The sequence below is a fragment of the Alosa sapidissima genome, chromosome 13 (assembly GCF_018492685.1).
Source record: "Alosa sapidissima isolate fAloSap1 chromosome 13, fAloSap1.pri, whole genome shotgun sequence".
Lineage (NCBI taxonomy): Eukaryota > Metazoa > Chordata > Actinopteri > Clupeiformes > Clupeidae > Alosa > Alosa sapidissima.
The window spans coordinates 25,547,714-25,570,336 of record NC_055969.1 but is presented as its reverse complement, the minus strand read 5'-3'; the positions used below and the strand labels follow the sequence as shown (position 1 = coordinate 25,570,336).

The 22,623-nt window shown below is 41.6% G+C and overlaps 1 protein-coding gene across 1 annotated transcript; it reads right to left on the bottom strand.

Moving 5' to 3' along the window:
- Nucleotides 1-740: 740 nt before the first annotated feature.
- Nucleotides 741-4,675, bottom strand: m17 (IL-6 subfamily cytokine M17). The gene is made up of 3 exons (XM_042059448.1): nucleotides 4,600-4,675; nucleotides 2,984-3,138; nucleotides 741-1,769 (listed from the first exon to the last, which is right to left on the bottom strand). Exons 1-3 carry the CDS (start codon nucleotides 4,655-4,657, stop codon nucleotides 1,287-1,289), a joined length of 696 nt encoding a protein of 231 aa, XP_041915382.1. The 5' UTR covers nucleotides 4,658-4,675; the 3' UTR covers nucleotides 741-1,286.
- Between the last annotated feature and the right edge of the window lie 17,948 nt (nucleotides 4,676-22,623).

Sequence of the window (22,623 nt, the reverse complement as noted above, 5' to 3'; positions counted from 1 at the left end):
ATATGTGAATATCTGTTGAATCTGCTCTGTGTGTGTGTGTGTGTGGTTTATGAACCCTGTGTTTTGCCCAGCTGGCAAAGAGGGAACTCAGAGGCATAACCTCAAGTACATCCCTCTGCTTCCAGTGAGTAGCTCGTGACTCGGGGAAAGTGCATCAAGTGTGTGTGTGTGTGTGTGTGTGCGCGCATGCATGCGTGTGTGTCTGTGTGTGAGAGTGTAGTGAGTAGTTAATGAAGTATATGTTGGTAGAGTTGTTGCAGAGGCAGGAGTATCAGTAACAGGTGGTGAAGAGTCTGTGTGGTGGTGTTTTTTTTAAAATATTTTTTTTTTTTAAATCAAGTTGGGGGGGGGGGGGGGGGGGGGGGTGTTCAGGCTGGACCTTGTGACAGGCCAGTCAGTCTCTTGCATAAAGTCTTTCCTATCTGATGCTGCGCTGGTCTTAGACATGCGTCACCCCGAAGTGAGATCACCCGCACACCACTTCCCCACACACATACACACCCAAACACACACTCAGCAGAGACATGCATACAAACCCATACACATCTGCTTTTACACACACGTACACACTCCAAACCTTTGTACATAGAGTATGCACACTCTCACACACACACTGTCTCAGACACACTGTCTACAGACAGACCTGTGAGAAGCCCTCAGCAGTTGGTGTGTCATGGTTCTGTCTGCCTCAGACTCACTCACAGCGGAACACACACACACAAACACAATTTGAACACCCATTCAACCAGTTCCTTTTTTTATTATAATTTTTCACATTGCAGGAAATATGCAGTCACCCCATGTCATAATGAAAGCATTATCAGTCCTTTATCTCACAATCTCTGAAACCGACACAGCTGACCCAGTGACCGATCTAAAGGTCTCGTCGGTCAGCCAGTGGTTCTTTTGTATGTTTTGTCTAATTTAAAGCAGATTTTTAGTCAGGCACTGGGTAGCTTCATTTTTTAGTTACTGATTTTTTCTGTTTGTAAACAACAAAGCCATGAAAAGTGACTCATTCAGTTTAGAAACAGCCCTTTGCCTTTTGAGGCGTGTGTGTGTGTGTGTGAGACAGACAGACAAATCATTCTGCTGCTGATTCTATCAGCAAGAGCCCAGACCAGCAGGGCTCATGTTTAAAATAAAAATATAATTACTATTATATAAACATAGCACATTCGTATAATAATTACTCTTCAGCATACAATAAATAATATTAACGCCCAATAAATAGAAAGAAATCAAAACAAAACGGTGTGAACAAAAGGTCAGTCCAGGGGGTGTGGTCAGTGTCTGTGCTGCCCAGTGGTGTACGAGGGCGGGTCCATCCGCCGCTTGCAGGCCACGCCCCTGAGGGCCTTGAGTTCCTTCTGGCTGTTGGAGAGGAAGGTGTGGAAGCGGGTGAGCACGCTGCAGCCGTAGGCCTTCTGCTGGAAGCTGTTGAGAGGGGGCAGTGGGGGCTGACCCGTAGGGCCCGGCGGCTCCAGAACGCTGTTGGGCAGGAGCAGCTGCAGGAGGCCGTGCAGGTTGCTGGCCAGGTGAGGGACGCGCAGCTGCACCTGGTCCAGGTCCCGCAGCAGCTTGGAGCTCGGCGGCTGCAGGTCGGCCTGCTGCTCGGCCACGTGGCGCAGGTGGGGCGTAAACTCGTGGAGGCGCACGTGCAGGCCGCTGAGGCGCTCCGTCCAGTCCTGGCCGAACACCGTTGCCTCGGGGACGCCCTCTGACTGGGCCTGGCAGATGAACTCCACGCCCTCGCCCTGATTGGCTTTCTGTGGATGGGGGAGGAGCATATGGGTTTCAGAGGTCAACTAGGTCGTTACGGAGAAATGGTTGCTGGTCTACCGATGTGATGTCCGCTCTGCTGTGCCTAAGTGGTCATGAGCGTCATCAGCTTTTCCAAGTGGGCGTGTGAAACCACAAGCCCTGATAGACAGATGTGTGTGTGTGTGTGTGTGTGATACTTAGGAAGAGTCTTACTGATAACAGAGGATGTTAACAACCACATCTACTCTATTCATATGAAGCACAACTGTGCTAAATATAGTGATTGAGGCCAGTCTACTTAAACTGACTCATAAAACACATCAACTAACCCATTTAACTAAATGAATGAGTGTGAATGCAAACAATTAGACTCCATAGGATAGATCACATGTCCTCTAAAATGTACACATAATTAAGCTGAGTTGTGGTTTCAATTAAACTAATCGTACTTGCTGACATTTCGAGCAGTTTTGTGGTCTGTCTAAACTGAACTGTAAACTTAAGGTACTGTCAGTATCAAGTGTTCACATAAGCCTCAAGCAGAGCTGAGATCACTATATGTAGTCGTAATAACTAACTGCTCACATATGTCTGGAGCAGTCATGAGTGGCTGTACTATGTGTTTGCAAACTTAATCAGCCTTTGAGCACACAGATTAATCATAGCCCCCAGCTTTACAAAACAGATCCATAATAATAGCTCTTAGTTCTAGGATCTTGTTTGGTCCAGGACTAAACTTAATCCCATACTTAAGGCCCAATGTCATGAGCAGTGGTGTGTGACAGGGTGTGCTGTGTGGGTAGGTCATCTCCAATGACTGGATAGAAAGTATACAGGTGTATCTCAAAAAATTAGAACATAATGGAAAAGTTCCATTTTTTTAATAAATTAATTATTTTCAAAAAGTTTAGAAACTTTCAGAAAAAATAGATTCATGACGAAGTGAAATATGTCAAGCCTTTTTTCTGTTTTAATTTTGATTATTCTAATCTTGATTATTACAGTATTATAAATCCTTTATTCTAATATTTTGAGATATTGGATTTTTGTTTTCCATGAGCTGTAAACAGAAGTATTGATCTTGGAAGAGCTCTAATCAGCTAATTAAATCAAAATACCGGCAATGGTTTCCTGAACATTTAATCTCTCAGTCTGGGCAGGGCAATGGATTTTTTCATGATATTGTAATGTTTTAGAATAATCAGTGTGTGGTACTCACGTATGTCTCGAGGAGTTGTCCAGTCTCCCAATGCAGGACACGAGCACTCTTCAAGCTTTTCTTGAGAGAGCTGCAGGAGGATGGGGCAAGGGGCACACCCACGACACTCGACACACACATACAAACCAGGAGCGAGACCAGCAGTGGCACACACACTGAAGAGAGAGAGGGAGAGAAACAGACACACACACATTACTTCACCTTTGCTCCTAATGTCAGATTCACTCATTTGTGGCGCGAGCTGCAAAGTTTGAAGTAGGTCAGTATTTCAGTGTTTAGTTTGAATTATGAAAGTTTCACCAGAATGAAAATGAATGGGTTACTGAGATGACATGATGTTGGACTCAAAACTAAATGGTTAAATTGCCTTCAAATAGACACTAAATCTAACTATTCACACAGAACCTAAACCTAACTATTCAAACAGAACGTAAACTGAACTATTCAAACAGACTCTAACCCTGCAAGTTGACACTGCCAACACTGCCAGGGCAAAACCTCCCACGTGGTCTCTGAGCCACCCGACTTGCCGCATTGTATATGTTCTACGACTCTGCATATGTTCTACGACTCTGCATATGTTCTACGACTGCCTGAGCTAAGGCAGAGAACAGACAACAAGAATAGAGAAACATAAACCCTTACCCCAGCTTCTAGAACAAAGAACCCTTACCCCAGCTTCAAGAACAGAGAACCCTTACCCCAGCTTCAAGAACAGATAACCCCTACCCCAGCTTCAAGAACAGATAACCCCTACCCCAGCTATAAAAGACATGCAATTTATCAATCCAGTCAAATTCAGTCCATGATGTCAGCACTAATCAAGAACATCTGAATACAAAGAACTGTTGAAACATTTGATTTTGCCCCTTACCCAGCCTGAGCCAGGGTTCAAGAACAGAGAACACAAACCCTTCATCTGTATGCAAGAGCAGGGAACTTTAACTGTAAACCTGGACTCAAGAACAAAGACGTTTAACTCCCAACCAGGGTTTAAAAACAAAGCACTGTACTCTAAACCAGGGTTCAAGAACAAAGCACTGTACTCAGGGTTCAAGAACAAAGCACTGTACTCTAAATCAGGGTTCAAGTACAAAGCACTGTACAAAGCACTGTACTCTAAATCAGGGTTCAAGAACAAAGCACTTTACTCAGGGTTCAAGAACACTTCTGTGGGAATTCTGACTCATGACTCAACTCAAGAACAAGTACCTTACTGCTTTTAACATATCCTGTGCAGATCATGCCACATGTGTCACTCACAGTACACCTGCCCTCTTTGCAGATCATGCCACATGTGCCTCTGGGGTCACTGTCCCTCACAGTATATCCGCCCTCGTCAGTGGCTTTCACCATCACATAAATCACCATGCAATGCATTCTAGCAATATTTAATATTCTATTCAATATTCTAGCCATTTTTCTCTTTACTCATAGAAATTGCAATCCATGCAAAGATTGAATGTGAAAAGAAATATACTAAAATAGATCTGCTGCATGAAAACATTCAAGTTTACATGAGTTTACTTTTCTTTGGTAATGACACGCTGTGTGTGTGTGTGTGTGTGTGTGTGTGTGTGTGTGTTTTGGGGAATGATGGGGTCGTGGGGACTTACAGTTTCGGTCCAGAGAAGGGGAACCCGTGGCGGGAGTGCTGCTGCCATGGCCTCTCATGCTTCAGACGCAGACGCGCTTCGGACTAGTCATGATCAGCGGCACACAAGTTTTTAAAGACGCCCGCACGGCGTGTTTGTCATGACAGGAAGTGGCGTCACTGCCTTGTGAGGCAACCAGATTTCCCAGAATGATTTTTTTTTAAATCAGCATTGAGGGCTACAGAGAGCGCACATCCTCTAGTCGACAACACACACACACACACACACACACACACACATATATATATACACGCACACACACACACGCAAACATCTAGCCATATGAAAGGTTTCTAACTTTAGTCTAACTTTGACAAGATGTGTGAGCATATGTGTGCATATTGTATGTGTTAATTTAAAGCATTAGTTTAGCATGAGTGTGCACATTTGTTTGTGGATGGATGGTGGGATGTGTAGGGTGCACACATGTATTTGAGTGTGTGTGTGTGTGTGTGTGTGGGGGGGGGGTTGGATAGAGTTTAGTAAGCGTCTAGCCTATTTGCGTGTGCATTGGGTAGGAGAGAGTGGGTGGGTGTGAGTATGTCTACAAAAAGGACTTTTAATTCTGTGCAGTTTGTCAAATTCTGAGGCCAGTTTAAGACCACAGGAAGTTGTCACAGGAAATCAGTTTCTTAACGGTCTCCTAATGACACACACACACACTTACACACACACTCTGATATCATAAGTGGGTGGCGTGTAATAACCTCTGACATGTCAGTCATAATGGAGAGTGCGTTGGAGACAGTGAGTTGTTATTACTGTAAATGTACAGTGTTTCTTGAGTGACTGAGTGAGAAAGTGAGTGTGTGTGTGTGTGCATGTGTGTGTGTGCATGTACATGTGCATGTGTGTGTTAAAAAGGTGTATTGGATGTGTTGCGTGTCAGTGTTTAGCATTACTGTATGGGTGCACTGTGCCTTGAGTGTGGAGTGTGTGTCTGTGTGTGCATGTGTTGTGTGTGTGTCAGTATGAGTGTCAGTGTTTAGCATTACTGTATGGGTGCACTGTGCCTTGTGTGTGTGTGCGCTCATGTGTGTGGGTCATGGCTCTGACGGCCTTTTAAGTAGTGACGACTGTGTGTGTGTGTGTGTGTGTGTGTGTGTGTGTGTTTTAACACGTTGCAGATATCTTACTGTATGACGGTTATGCTTTTATGTTGTGTCATTAGGTTTCCTGACATTTGTAAAATAGTCCCACACACATAGTTATTTCCGTTGCAACCCTTTCATGTGGTCGTGTGTGTGTGTGTGTGTGTGTGTGTGTGTATGATATGGACTGGTTTATAAGACCAGAATATCTCACACTCACACTCAGCACAACTCAGGTTGAGCATCTTAAACATCACAGAAACACTGCACAATGCAACACACACACTGAGAGCCTCAACACTCCATCCGCAAAACCTTACACACATTACTTCATCTTGGTCATCTTCACTCTTGCCTGACAAAACTTGTGGTTTGGACACACACACACACACGTATTAGCAACCTGTACACTATGCGTACATTTATTTTTCCCAACAGCAGATTATGTCTTTTGATCATTTGTTTTATTGAACAATGTGCTTGAGAACAAGATGCATTTTTAGCCACATATGCAGTTTCTCATCATGAATGATAACAGTCCAACATCTGAGGGCCACACACACACACACACACACACACACACACACACACACACACACACACACACACACAGATATGTGTGAGGACTTAAGATCAGGAGTTAAGAGCAGGAAGGAGTGGTTATTTCCACAGTATTAAGAGTTAAGAGCCGCAAAAAAAGTACCTACCGTTATTGAGTTGAGTGGAGTGCAGGAAAGTCCATCTGAATCTCAATGTATTATACAGAGAGGTACAGTAACACTACTACTACACAACGTATTAAAGAGGGCTATACCACTACACAATGTATTATACAGAGAGGTATACTACTACTACACAACGTATTAAAGAGGGCTATACCACTACACAATGTATTATACAGAGGGGTATACTACTACTACACAACGTATTATAGAGGGCTATACCACTACACAATGTATTATATAGAGGGATATACTACTACAAAACATTGAGCTTAAAGCCAGAGGTCCATTAAAAAATCGGCAAGCGGTGGCAAAGACTTCTGTCTTGTTAACATTTGTTTGTTTACAGTTTAAAGGGAACTATTGAAATGTAAATCATTTTGAAATTTTCAAATTTAAAAGTTCCCAGTAGAAAAGTCTGGCAGGAAAATTCGCCACTGTGACCTGATCTGACAAAATGAGTCCCAAGTCGCACATTCTAATTTTGAGATACATGCCGATTAATTAAAAAAACATTGAAAATATAATTATTTTTAGTGATATCTGAAAGAAGAGGCATTCAAATTGAATTTCCCTAAGTTTCATAGTCAAGACAAGAATGTAAAGTTATACAAATGTGGGTGGGCAAATCCTACCTGTACATGCCTGTAACCTGTAACACCAAACATGATTTTCTCATTTTTTCAATTGGAAAAAGATGGCGTGAGGCAATTGCTGCATTTAAAATTCTGTATCTTGACAACAATTCAAGATATGACTTTGACCAGGTTTACTGTTCATGGTGAAGTTCACGGTGTCCTCCTCTGTACATGATCAGGTCACCACTGGGTATGCTCTGCAGGCAAAGGAGGGGTTAATGCCAGTGAAATACTCCGCAGGTGAAAGTGAAAGACTGAGGCTTTTCTGCTTCATTCTCACCCTCGCTGGAGTTTTGGTTTGTGATGTGACTGTTTGAGGTGTCTGGTTGCTCTGCAGTCTTCAAAACTGAACCTAGAGCAGGCCTCAACCTCAGGGAAACTCTGAGGACCACAAACCCATCTCCTCAGAACAGGTGACACACACGCACATAAACACGCAAACACACAGTTTACAATTAATAACCCTTCCCATACTTATCACAAGCCTGGCTGCTTTAGTTCAGACTGGGAGGGTGCATGTCTGTATGTGTGTGTGTGTGTGTGTTTGTGTGTGAGTGTGTGCACAAACACCCACACAGACATGCACGCACCAATATATATTTCAAACATGTAAGCCTGTATTGAAGGAGGCATGCACATACACACTCACACACACACAGACCAACAAAGGGTAGCGCACCTCAGCAGATCAACGTTCCCCTGGTACTTTCCTCTTACCTCAGAGGTCCTTTGATCATGAGCAAGAGCCACCAAGACCTCGAGGAATCTGTGAGTTCAACTCAGGGGCTCCAGACTTGAAGGGCTAGCTTCACCCTATGGGAGGCTCTGAGGCTATTCGATGACCACTTAGAGTTAGCATTCCATTGACCCTCGTTCATTTTGACGTCACTTTGACATCAAATAACTTTACATCTGACACGTTTTAAACCTTTATATGACCATTTGTTTTTCAGTCCCTCCAGGAATTCGCGATGTTGCGATCGCAACAATTAATGCAAATTCAGCAAATCCTCGTGAATTCTGGACGACCTCGCAATTTTGTCCAAACACCGCAACTTTTTCGCAAATTTGACCAATCATCATGGTTTCCCCGTGAAATTTCACCTACCACAACAGTCCCTCGTGCAGAATATTAAGTCAGATGCCACACTCACTTCTGCAGACACCAGAGACTGCCCCTATGTTCACTCCTCTGCAGTTTTAATGACAATAAATAGAAGGCTAACGTTAATGATCTGCTTTACTTGCGCATCTCTCAACCTGGTGTTGCTAACCTACCTAGGCTATGAAAGTAAGTTAATTAAAGGTACACTATGCAGGTTTTTTAGCTTGATATGCAAGTTTTTTAGCTTAATTTACCTTAATTTAACAGCTTCAGAGTCATTGGAATGGTTATATGTCTTTTTTTGGGTTGAATGGTGGCCGTCTCGCTTCCCCCTAGCGCCTGTGAGCGGAAAAACCACCCTTGCAACTGTGGGCCGGCGGGCCGACGGCCTCAGCGTCAGGAAGTATAACGAGTGTAACGAATTGCTTTACTGCATTCAAATACACATACACGCCAGGCACCGGCTATAAAAAGGTAGCGATGGAGTTTCTCAGACATTCGTCATGACAGAGCCAGCGAAAAAGAAGCAAAAACCGAGAAAACGGTAGCGGAAATTGCCAATACTGCATAGTTTACCTTTAAGGCCTACTTTTACTGACATTTGAGTAGGCTACAGTATGCAACCCATTGGCAAACGTTTACACCTGGAGATGTCTTTTAGCTCGTGTCATGTTTGCTAGCCTGTGGGCTCAGTTGTGTAGTGCTACCAAAATCATAGAAATTAATAACATTGCAAGACATTTACCTCTTCTGTGATCCAAGAATGCTTTCATTCGAGTTATTTTTTAACATTTATTTTAACTAATGACATAGAAACATCCCGAATTCCATCCACATATCGTAATGCACTATGCAAAAAGTTATTTCCACTCATAGCCGAACACAGTGAGATGCAAGCCTTCCAATCCACTTAGAAATGTAATTACGCTACTCTCACGTCCTTAAAGTGGCAGGCAGTCAATTAGACGTACACACCACCAATGTAATAACATTAAAGAAAAGTGTAGTCTAATAGTTTAAATCAATATAAAATGACTACATACTTAGTTGGCTATTAGTAATTATGCAAGTCACAGAATATGAATTATTACAAATATATGAACTTGAATTACAACATATATGAATGTATTGAAACATGACATGATTAGAGATGCACCGATTGCAATTTTCTGGGCCGATAACGATTTCCGATTTTTCATAGAGTTTGACCTGCCGATACCGATTTTAGAATTTTTCTTCTAACCATTTTACAGCACACACACAAATAGATATTTTCTATCTTTTCTTTGATAGAACATGTTAATATAGACATGTAATCAACTTATCAATAATGAAATGGCTGTTAAAAAAAATGGAACTGGTGAGCAGACAGATTCTTCTTCAAGTCTAACTTCAGCTGCAGTATCAAATTATGGATTAAGTTAAATTATGGAACACCCATTTTATTCTTCTCACATCCAATATCCAACTAAAGATATAAGAAAAATTATCATGATACATTTGAACATGCTACCATGTAACATATTTTCATATGCATTGATGAATTTATGGGAGGGCGAGGGAAAAGTGGTTGTAGCCTAGGCTATCACCAAACACAGGGAAGGAGAAGTGCTAATAGCGATTATATATGAAAACAGTGCACGTCTGTTTTGCGGTGAAAAAATTAAATCCAAATTCCGGTTAAATGCATCAATTAGGCTATAGAAACTTTCAGAGACGGCTGATTCAGTGTTCAGAGCATCAGTTTTCTTTATTGTAGGCTGCTATGTCAAAAGCAACTTTAACGTTTGTTTGCCTTTCTAATAGGCTATCATTTGTTCACTTTCACAACATCCACTTCTCAATCTACTAGGGTATTTTAAGGCATAGCCCTAGTCTACGTGCAGTAAATAGTTCCGAGTATTTTTTTTTAAGTGGAGTAGAACTACTAGGGCTACTGTATGTTGCTGCTTGTTGAAATCTTATTATGTAGCCTATGATAGCTAAACTTTGATTATTTTTAATGTCGCAATCGGTTATCTCCGTTCAGCAGCGCTTGTGGTTTATCTGTGGGCACGCAATTAGCGGCAGTGACGGGCGGTGATGAGCGATGTTTACGTAGCCTAATGAAGTGACAGCTTAGTAAATTCCACGCAGTAAGCCAATGGCAAAGCACAGCATTTGCTGCATAGAAAAACTCAGTAGCCTATTAGCGCTTTCTTTGTAGCCCTACATCAAGCCCTGAGTGTTGGCCTGGTTGCTAGCTTCTTCAAACTTTGCAAACTCAGCTGGGTGTTGTTACAATTGTGGCGCACAAGTGCATTTGACCGGGATAAAATCGGCATGTCTCAGACTGACCGGCCGGTCGCCGGTCATGGCCGATCACGTGAAAATCGGCCGATTCCGGTCACCAGCCGATCTATCGGTGCATCTCTAGACATGATGCCATCTTTTTAGGGGGCTGTCTTTTTTGGACAGTTCTACGAAAGGTTATACTGCTTTGTGAATTACCCCAGTCAAAGTATTTACACAAATAAAGTAGGCCTACCTTGATTTTCTGTAACCCTTACTATTTACCTTTACTTACCCTTTTTAATAAGCATCAAGATGATCAGTGTGATTTTCGTCTTACTAACCTTAATTGCCCTCAATTTAAAAATAATAATTAAAAAAAAATCGCAACTATTTTACTGTCAATGGCTTCAGCCAGCCAGCATCCACCATCTTTAAAATGGTGCCCCTCAAGAGCTTACCTCGGCCCACATTTTTACACTCACAGCTTGACACAAACACTTCTTGTCTTTGTGGATGAATGAGCTGTCAATTTCCTGCTGAGAGGAGCATCCTATCTACAATGTGGTCCGTTGTTATATAGCACAAATTTAACTCTGGTGTTCCCTGGCTTATTCAGTCGCTCGATGGTGTTTTATGCCCCCAACGTTGTCTTCCAGGCAGCGCTGCCACCGCTGACTTAAAGGCACCTTATCCTAAACCTAGTCAGTGATCCCCCAGTGTAATTGGCTCATTTATGTATTCCCTCACTCTCCACCTCAAGCTGGTGTGTGATGAGCATTCTGGTGCATCATGGCTGCTGTGCATCAGCCAGGTGGGTGCTACACATTGGTGGTGGTTAGTGAGGTTCCTCTGTCACTGTGAAGCGCTTTAGGGGCCTTGAAAAGTGCTATATAAATGCAATGTGATGTTAGCCTAATTGGCTTGTTTGTGAAAATGAGGATGGCGGTGAGCACATGTTGGGCGCATTTCAGCATTTGAAATGAATGGGGCTGGATTAGGCAGCGTAGTATCAGCCATTGAAATGAATGGGGCTTGATTAGCCAGCCTAGCATCAGCCATTGAAATGAATGGGGCCAAAACTCCCCCCCCCCCCCCCCACTGCCCCTCCAGTTCAGTGTGAAATTGGAAGTTGTGAGGAGCCACAGTTTCGTTTCAGTGTTTTGTTTGTAAGCCTGTTTTGTAGTTCACCTTTGTGCGATGCTGGCACTTACGGTAGCAGAGCTCAGGAAATACCCTGCTCAGTGCAGATGAAAGGCTTCTGCTGAACTGCTTTGGGTGTCGGCCGGGGGTTCTGTTTGGGTTAGTGGGGGCAGGAAAGGGGGGGGGGCTGGGGTGAGACTGGGGGGAGGGCAGGGGGGGGGGGGGGTGGAGAGGGAGATGCAACTGTTTAGTTACGGTACATGAACAAGATGAATCCTCTATATTTGCTCTATAATCTAAGGTAGGTTTGTTAAACAAAGTGAATTATGTGATCTTGTTTAAAGTATTCTAGCTGGATTATCTTGATAAAAGGAACCCTTTATGGAGTATAAGTATAAGTATATATACTTTTTTGATCCCGTGAGGGAAATTTGGTCTCTGCATTTATCCCAATCCGTGAATTAGTGAAACACACTCAGCACACAGTGAACACACAGTGAGGTGAAGCACACACTAATCCCGGCGCAGTGAGCTGCCTGCAACAACAGCAGCGCTCGGGGAGCAATGAGGGGTTAGGTGCCTTGCTCATGGGCACTTCAGCCGTGCCTACTGTTCGGGGTTCGAACCAGCAACCCTCCGGTTACAAGTCCGTAGCGCTAACCAGTAGGTCACGGCTGCCCCTGGAGACGTGTGTAAGAACAAGTACTAGCCATGGTCTCCAACAGGACCAAACGTATGTGTAATGTATAATTAGCAGTGTTGGGCAAGTTACTTCAAAATCGAAATGTATTATGCATTACTTATTACTGTCATTTCAAAGTAATTTGTTACATTATAAAATTACTGTCTCTGAATTGTAAGGCATTACACTACTATTGCATTACTTTTAGGTTACTTTCACCAAAATATCTGGAAATGTGGATTTGCCATTCTAAATGCAGTTTATTACCCTCAATCATAGTCAGAATTTTGTTAAAAACCAACAAAAGGTCAAAGTCTGGTAAATTGTGATATAAATACTGTAACTCTAAGGCCTAGGCCTGCTCATTAAAATCAATAGAGAGCCTACTATATTGTAAATCAAAGCTTAAAGAAACTGTATGTAAGATTGTGGCCAAAACTGGTACTGCAATCACTTTCAAACTACTGTAGAGCGATGTATCCCCTTCCCCTCCCCTCTGACTGGCAGAGCTGGCAACACGGATGCCAAAACACTGACTTTGTGATTAGTAGATAGGTGGAGGGTGGCGCATCAGGCCAAAACATGACAACATCAACATCAGTTGAGGGCTGCAACTCCACTTTTTAAATGACAATATCCTGGCCAGACTACTGTTGTCAGTGATATAAGTATTTGAAATAACATGATTTCTTAATATCTAGTGACATATCAGGGCCATTTATGATTAATTGAAATAGATTTCTTACATACGGTTCACCACATGTCAAGATGGTGGCCTACTGACCATTTTGGTGCCCTAAGTGAGTGGTTTTGAGTGAGTGACATTTAAATGATAACTCAAACACCTAAAGTAAAATAAAAGGTATATTATGTACAGACCATTACTGTGTGTTTTTAAACATTCATGCTGTTTTCTTATAAATGGTGCACTGTCACTTTAAGAGCATTGATCTTTACGTTCTCATAATGCCTTTTTGCCAGCTCTTGTTTACAAGCCTTGTTTGTTGAGTTACATTGATAGCACAATATTAACAATAATATGCACAATGTTAAGTTGTTTTAAGCAGCCTTCATTGCTTTGGAAAGTATGCAATAACATGTTGCATTTCGTTTTGCAAATAAAAGTGAATTATGAGCCTGGTATCCACCTAGCTATCTGAATGGATTATTTTTTTGTCAACTCGGCATATGATGTGCTTTATGTAAATGCTTGGAAAACGAATTATTGAAGACCCACCAATTCCATTCTAGCACAATGTGGTGGAGATTGAGAAAACCCAAAAAGTATCAAACTTGCATGTACCATGGTGTTAGTGCATTCTGACATTGTAAACGTTATTGATGAAGAGTGAAATGCAGTTTGCAGTAAAGCTACTATTCATTGGTTAGACTACGTGGATGTGGGTGCCCCCTCTCCTTTGGTGCCCTACGCAAAGTGCGTGATGCGCGTGGTGGGAGCGGTGGCACTGCCAGGCTACACAATCTTTTTCCTGCATTGCTATCTCTTTAGTCTCTTTAAGTTCAATTGTGAATTCAAGTTCACAGCTCAAAGCTGACATGCACTAGAAGTTTGTGTTTAATCAAGAATCAAAAAGATTAGCGTGGATCTTTCGGTTTCGCACAAAGTGCACAAACTATTATGTTCTTCATATCCTTGTCTCTGAGCGTAGCCTAGGCTTATGTCCATCCCGCAAATACAGTCCGCTGCAGCCACAGTCATCTTCAACCAGTATCAGGAGATAACTACTATTTTGCGCGGATTTTTTCTCTTCTGTTGTTCTCGCGGTGGTGTTTGCGAATATGTATCAAAACAAAACACTGCTTAATTTTTGGTTAAAGGAACCGTATGTAAGAAATATATTTCTATTAATCATAAAATGGCCCTGATATGTCACTAGACATTAAGAAATCATGTTCATTTTAAATACTTATATCACTGACAACAGTAGTCCGGCCAGGATATTGTCATTTAAAAAGTGAAGTTGCAGCCCTCAACTGATGTTGATGTTGTCATGTTGCGTTTTGGCCTGATGCGCCACCCTCCATGATGCCAGTTCTGCTAGTCAGGGGGGAGGGGGAGGATACACTGCTCTACAGTAATTTGAAAGTGATTGCAGTACCAGTTTTGGCCACAATCTTACATACGGTTCCTTTAAAATGCATTGTAACGCGCGTTACTGAAGTTTGTACCCAGTAAAATATTACCCAATTTTTTTTGTAATGCCTTACATTACTGGGTTACCGCAAACAGCAATATATTACAGTATATATTACAGTAATTACATTACTTTTGTAACGCATTACTCCCAACACTGATAATTAGCTACCATTAGAATATGTTTAACGTGTAAACGCACTTGTGATAGACTGCCTCTCAGTGAGGCCCTAAGGCCATATTCACACATTGACACTTCTTCCTCAAATGCAGTTGTGTCTCAATGGAACGATGCAACTTCATTGTTGTGACATGCCTGTGTTCTTACTGTAAATGCACACACATACATATACACATGCACACACACACATGCACACACACACACCCACATCACACAGAGACATACGCATGCACACACACACACACATACACACACACAGACATACACATGCCCACATGCACTCACAATAGACATTTTTGAATAAACACATACAAAGAGACTCAATATGAATAAATACACAATACAAATAAACACACACACACAGACATACACATGCACTCACAATAGACATGTTTGCATAAACACATACAAAGAGACTCAATATGAATACACAAATACACAATACAAATCAAAACACACACACAGAGAGTTCCTGAGTATTTATTGTGGACTAAACAGTATGCAAGTCCTGACTGTATGTGTGTGTGTGTGTGTGTGTGTGTGTGAGAGAGAGAGAGAGAGAGAGAGAGAGATAATGTGTGAGCTCAGGTTTCCCCTCTGTTGCTCCTGTGTGTAGAATGAAGTTAGATTACCGGTAGATTAAAAAGAAATGCTTCAGTCACACTTTGACCGTTTGATTACATCAGGGGATCTCAGCTTGCATGCATCTTGCATGCATCAGAAAACTGTTACCAAGAAACTCACCGGTTGTTGAGTGTTGGTCATCCTAGTGACCTCAGGCCATTTACAAAATGAAACACCTCTGCTGAAAAGAACAGCTAGAAACTAAGCTTATGCTGGTAGCTGGTTTAAGCTGGTCTTGGCTGGGTTTCTTCCAGCTCTTGCAGATCTTTGCTGGTGTAGCTGGTTGGGCCACCAGGTGGACATGCAGGTGTGACCATCTGATGAAGCTGGTCATGCTGGTGTGACCAGCCTGTTGTGTGGGATACAGCTGGTGTAAGATGGTCATGCTGGTGACCAGCCTGTCAAGCTTGAGATTGTTGGTGTAAGGTGGTCATGCTGGTTTGCTAGAATGACCAAAATGAGCTGGCATGGCCAGTTAAACCAGCAATATAGACCATCAAAACCAGCTAAAATGACTAGCATGAGGTGGTAAGACAAGCAAAACTAGCTGAATTACCATCGTAAGCTGGGTAAACCAGCTGAAGATATGTTTTTTGGTCACATTTATTGTGTACATTTGTTTCCCGTTTTTTTTTTTCTTTGTTCATGTACTTCACCAGGTCTACCTCACTCTTGTAATTTTTGTTCATGTACTCCACCAGGTCTACCTCACTTTTCTAATCTAATTAATTACATACTCTGTGATTAATTAATCTAAATTAATCGCATGCATCCATTTTTGCTATGAACGTATTTTCAAAATATTTCGATTTATATTTTGGCAGATGAGTGAATCAATATAAAGCCAAACTAACATTATAGACTTGTTTCAGGTATTTTTTGGCGACTCTAGAGTCACAATATTATATTTTACTCTGCCGTTGTAAATAGCCTAGGCTACTTCTCATGGCTTGTTCCCCCTGTAGGCTACACAATAAAAATGCGTTTGTTGTGGAGGCGAAGGACTAACAACAGGCAAAAACTATCTCCAAAGAGCTATATCTACTGACAAAGTAATGCTTCACGATTCTCGCAAGATGTTTTATAGTCGGTCATATGTAGCCTAAACAATACGTTTGCAAAGTTAACTTTGACAAGGCTGGTGGCTAACGTTATTTATTATCATCCAGGGGTGCGGTAACTCATACCTCCGGGTTACTTTGCATTGAGGTGATACTTCTCCTATGATACTCCTATGGTACAGAAATTCCTTACTGGAGAAATCACAGAGAACATGTTCCTGTCATCAGTTCCTGGGCGTTTTTTTTAAACATAGGCTAAATGCTCCACTCCCTGGGCCAAGCAGTTTCTCGTCTACCTCCTTCAGTCACTGGAGCCAAAACTGCACTGAGTCAAAGGTCACTACAAAATGTGATTAACCAGCGTTATTTTTTTAACGCATTATTTTCCCTGTAATTAATTAATCGAAATTAACACGCTTGACAGCCCTAATAAATAAACTATGACTATAAAACAATCAATTTGTAAGTTATATAGCCTATTTCAAAAAATCAACTGATTAGGCCTAATCAAAGGCCATAGAAAATAGTGCAGTTTTAAGTTTCTATAAAACAGGGGCTGATGGGGCAGATTTAGGGCCCTATCATGACATTCTAAAGTGCATCGTCACTCGTCGAAAGTCTATTCAAATTTAGTAGGATGTCCAGTTCACATTGGGAGGGGTTTCGTTATCAAAAGTGGAGCGCATGGCGCAACAAGGTGTTCCTAGGTTTTTTAATCAGTCATATGGGTGTGTTTGGGGCGTAACATCATTTTTAAACCAATGAGAATGACATCTGTCATTCCCTTTAACGGCGCAAAGCGCAATATGTCAAATAAATGCATCGGTATTTTGGCATTCAACGGAGCATTTGAAGGAGGCTGCTTGCGAGACCATTCTTAAACCATGCATTACTAAAACCTAGCATAGCCTTCACGCATTTGCACTCGTCTATTATTTGAACTCACTGGCAAAGTGAAACTAACTTCACCAAGGTGTCAGTCAACGAAAAGTTATATGCAGTTACTTTCACTATTGACTGACAATGGGTTACCATCGAAAACATAGGCTGGAAAAAGCAACCCTTACCCTAATATTGCTCAAATGACTGAATAAAACAACATTTATCCTGCAGAGGAGTTGTTTATATCTCGTGACAGTGCGTCTTCAGCTGTGCTCCATACGTGTCTCTCGCCTCTCCCCTAATCACTTTTAACCGTCATTACCAATTTGCAAATGATGGTGAATAACTACTCATCATATGATGTACAGTATTTCGTAATATCTTTATTCTAATTATGTTTCCCATTGTAATCGTGCAATTTGTAATGCTTTGCATGGACGTGCGCTGGTGTGCGTTCATGAATGATAGAAGGATGGTGCGTGCACCTGCCAATATGACTGTTGACATGCGCTCTTAAAATAGCATATGAACAACTCGCCATTGACTTCTGACCAGGTTTAGGTGGTGTACGATAGCGATTTTTAGACAATGCGCCAGGCCCCTCCCTAGGTTGTTAATTGCCACACCCCTGGGCGCAATGTTTAAAAAATAAACGTGCAAAATACCAAATTAAACTTTCCGCGGGTGAAAAACGAGTTTTACGCCATGCGCTGGTGCCCAAAATACAGCCCCTAATCTCCATGGCAAAGCAAGTTTACAGTTAAGCTCCAACGTGTCTTTCTACCTGATGGCTGAATGTATTACCTGAATGAAGCGGAGAGGCTGAAAATGTGCTGGAAAGTTGTGTGGATTTGGGTCAAAGTTTTGCTGTTTGAGTTTAAGGTTTCACTATCTGGGTTTCTTAACAGTTTTTTGAAAGGAAGCTGCACTTATGCAAACTTTCAAATCCATTGCACAACCATTCAAATCCATGAAGAGATGCTCTGCACATGTAGTGCTGCAATATGCACAGCAACACAGCAGTGCAAATATAAACAATACTCACAAATTATTTTCAACAGTCGAGAAGTTAATAAACTTGACATATTTAGCACCTGACCTCTCTTTTGTCTCCCTTTTCTAAAAGCCCGGATAAGCTGAATCTACTTTGAAATTGAGAGGAAACCGGTTGCCTGTTACAGTTTTTTCTGATTGCTTAAGCACATTTTTTGTAACTATGGCTTTTTTTGCAAAACTCTACACACAAATGGCAAAACCTCTCACCCAATCAGCAAAACATTGTAGTTCTCTTGCAAAAGCTAACACACCTTGCTTAACTCTTCACACCTTCGTAAAAATGGTGTTTTCGTATCTAACAGTAAACACAAGCCATCACAATAGTAAGCACACAATGTGCCAACAACACACTGATGGTATGAATAAAAAACACATCTGGCTTTTGCTTTCTCTGTGCACTACACACACACACACACTACAAATTATTCAGGATAAAAATGCTATTCAAAAAGTGCAACATTATAAACAAAGTAGTTGATGTCTGAAAAGAGGACTTTTTTTTCATTCCACTCATACACACACACACACACATACAAATACACACACACACACACACACACACTGCCCACAGTGCATATACAGTTTTTTCTGAATGCTTAAACACATTTTTTGTAACTATGGCTTTTTTTGCAAAACTCTACACACAAATGGCAAAACCACTCACTGAGTTCGCAAAACTAAAAGCACAAACACTGCTTTGCACTCAGTTTGCAATTTTGTAACACACACTTTGCACAACTGTAGGCACAATGGCTATTATTTACACTATTTTGCCAACTCTCTGGCACACTTTCTCATGTGAAAACTGTTTTAGATAATTAGTTCACTTTGCAATCAGCCTAAGCACTATAAATAAGCCACAGGTAATGTACAATGGGTACAATGGAGTGAGCAGGAAGAGTGAGAAGAGAAAAAAACAGACAAAAAAACAGTCTACATGTGGGGATATTGTCATGTCAGGCCTGGATACGTCATTCCAGAATATATTTTTCCCGGTGCCTTGGACTAGGACATTGCATGTGATGTAGACAGAATTTTGAGAGAGACGACCCGATGTAGACTGATTTGTTTTGTCTCAGTGAAATGCTATTTTGTGTTTTGACTTGGAAAAACACACTTGTGTTTGTTTTGATGTGTGTAAATAAACACTAATACTTGAAGTTGGGATCCCTGTATGTTTACAGAACTATGACAAAAGTATGACCTCAAACTGACATAGTCTACCTTGTGCACAGAGAAAGCAAAAGCCAGATGTGTTTTTTATTCATACCATCAGTGTGTTGTTGGCACATTGTGTGCTTACTATTGTGATGGCTTGTGTTTACTGTTAGATACGAAAACACCATTTATACGAAGGTGTGAAGAGTTAAGCAAGGTGTGTTAGCTTTTGCAAGAGAACTACAATGTTTTGCTGATTGGGTGAGAGGTTTTGCCATTTGTGTGTAGAGTTTTGCAAAAAAAGCCATAGTTACAAAAAATGTGCTTAAGCAATCAGAAAAAACTGTAACAGCAAACACATTCTTTGACCAGTTAAAAGAATACCCTTGGAGTGCCAGCTTACCCCTACCAAAGTTTAGTAGTACCTTCTGAACAAAGTGTGTCTCATGCACTTGGGGTAGTAACCCCATTCAGTCAGTCCAGAAGCCATCAGTTAGTCCAGAAGGAGACTGAAAGCCTGAGACAACACAAATCAGTCAGTCCAGAAGAAGACAGAAAGCCTGAGACAACACAAATCAGTCAGTCCAGAAGGAGACAGAAAGCCTGAGACAGCACAAATCAGTCAGTCCAGAAGGAGACAGAAAGCCTGAGACAGCACAAATCAGTCAATCCAGAAGAAGACAGGTTGTCCAGCTCCTCTATCACTACCACACTTTCTTCCAAAGTGACCCGCACTCTTGATGGGTTGAACTGAGACATTCTTGATAAACGCAGAGGATTCCCACAGAAGTCTTGCTGTGTATGTAACGTTGGTCAAAAAAACAGGCTACCGTTGGAGCAGATCTAATCTCCATGGCAAAGCGAGTTTACAGTTAAAGGAACCATATGTAAGAAATGTATTTTAATCATAAAATGGCCCTGATATGTCACTAGGCATTAAGAAATCATGTTCATTTCAAATACTTATATCACTGACAATAGTAGTACGGCCAGAATATGTCATTTAAAAAGGATGGATTCCCACTGAAGTCTTGCTGTGTACGTAACGTTGGTCAGCTGTGTCCTGGCAGAGCCAGGAACAGACTGATAAGAAAGACCATCATGCACAAAGTGCAATGCACATCCACAATTAGTTTTCACACATGTTCTGAACTGGTGTTATTTGTACTGCCACAGAAAATAATAAAAACAAACAAACCCTCTCAGTTGACCAACCTCCCTTTAACTGACAACGACAACTGAAAATCAAATAATTTCAGTTTGTTTTATGTTAAAGGAGAAATACAGCAATTTTTTACATCTCTGTTTCTTGAGGTCAGGAGAACTGTCTGTACGGAAAAAAGCGAAAACAATCGGTTTTACCTAGCTCGAGTTGCTAAATCGGTTTTACCTAGAGTTGCTAGTTCCAACAGCTAAAGCAGCCAGGCAGCTACAGTGCTACATTCTGGGGGCAAGAACATGGGGTCCCACGTATATGCCCCCAGAGTGTAACAACCGGTTGTTTTCGGGGGTTTTTCATACCAACAGTACTGGGTGACCTTGAGAAACGGAGATCTATTTGAAAAATCGCTGGATTACTCTTTTAAATCAATATAGGAGGCATTACAGCACAACACAGGTGATTAATCAAATACAGAACTTCCCCTCAATCTGTAGGACTTTATTACAAATGTCCAGGAGTGAAACATACACGAGAGTAGACAAAATGAGATGACAGTGGTGGTGGTAGTGTGGCAACGAACCTCGGCTAGCATGCACTAGCCACACAAAAGCTGTGGGTTCAATTCCCAACTGCCACCTTTGCACCCTTGAGCACTTAGCCTAGAGTTGCTGTAGGGATATTGCCCCCTGCAATGGGTATCTGCAAGTGGCTTTGGATAAAGGCGTCAGCTAAATGCACAAATAAATGAAAAATAGAAATGAAAGGAAAACCGAGAGGAAACGGGCAGAAGGAAAACAGAAGCAGAGAAACGAAACAAGAGACGAAGAACAAAACACAGAGAAAACATGAAAAAAGGGAAGAAAGGAGAAGATTACAGAGGAAGTGGATTCTACTTAAAATGAGCTCAATTTAATTACATTGGTAAGTACTGGATTAAAGCTAATGCCATCTGTGTACATTGTAATTTAATTGTTTAATTGGATATGAAATCTGGGCTAACAGTGAGGCGTTATAGGCCTAGTTGATAAAACCAGACGGAATGTATCATCTGTTACTAATTCAACATTTGGAACTGACAGCAATGAAGACAGGAGAACATTGATTGATATTTTGCTTGATAAAAAAAGAAAAACAGTAGAGAATCTCAGCTCTTTCTCAAGAGGCCCAGATGCTCTGCCTACCAACTTTTGTTTCTCTCCTAGTAATCGGTTAAAATGATAAAAGTATCAATGCAGAAGTCTGGTGCATTTCCTAAGTTCTTGAAAACAGCTGTTGTGAAGTAGCCTGGCACCACCCACCCAGTTCTTCTTTTAGGGAGATTTGGTCTGGAACACCATAGTTCATAACCGTTTCCCTCAAAAATCAAAAATGTCAGGCCAATCAGCGACGAGAAGGGAAGACGAAACCGAAACGTGTGATAAACAGAAGCAGCAACACCTGCAAACGTCAAAAAATTCAGTTGGAAAAATGCAGAAATGTATTTACAGCAAAGGTAGACCCACATACATTGTTTCCTGACTGTTGATGCTGTTTATTGTCAGTTTGTAAAGTTTAGGCGAAGTAGGAAGTAACGTTAGGAATCTCTGATCAATGTGATTGGTAAGGCTGGACCAATGATTTCAAAGTCAGTGGCTGCCGCGATGTAAGTGTTGCAAACGTTTCCCAATTGTGAGTCACCAGACTCAGAGTTTGGATTATTCCAGGCTAGTTGTAAAGCCCCTTTCCTCCTTTCCAATTAATGGCAAAGAACCAAACAGCTATTTAAAGGGACACCAGGCAACGTTTTCGTGTTAATTAATCATCTTCGTAAGTCGTATATGGTTAAATGACTCATTACGGGGCGAATGAAGGCTCTCTTGCCCGCCCCTACTGCCTGTAGGAAGAATATCCCACTTGCAAGTTCGGTGTATCCTACCCGCCGACCGAAGCAGGATCAGTTTACAGCACAGAGTCAGGCTAACGAAACGCTAGAGATTGTTGCAAACGTGTGTATAATGGCAGAGCCGGCGAAGAAGCAGCGAAAACCCTTGACGGAAGACGCAAAGAAAAGGAAA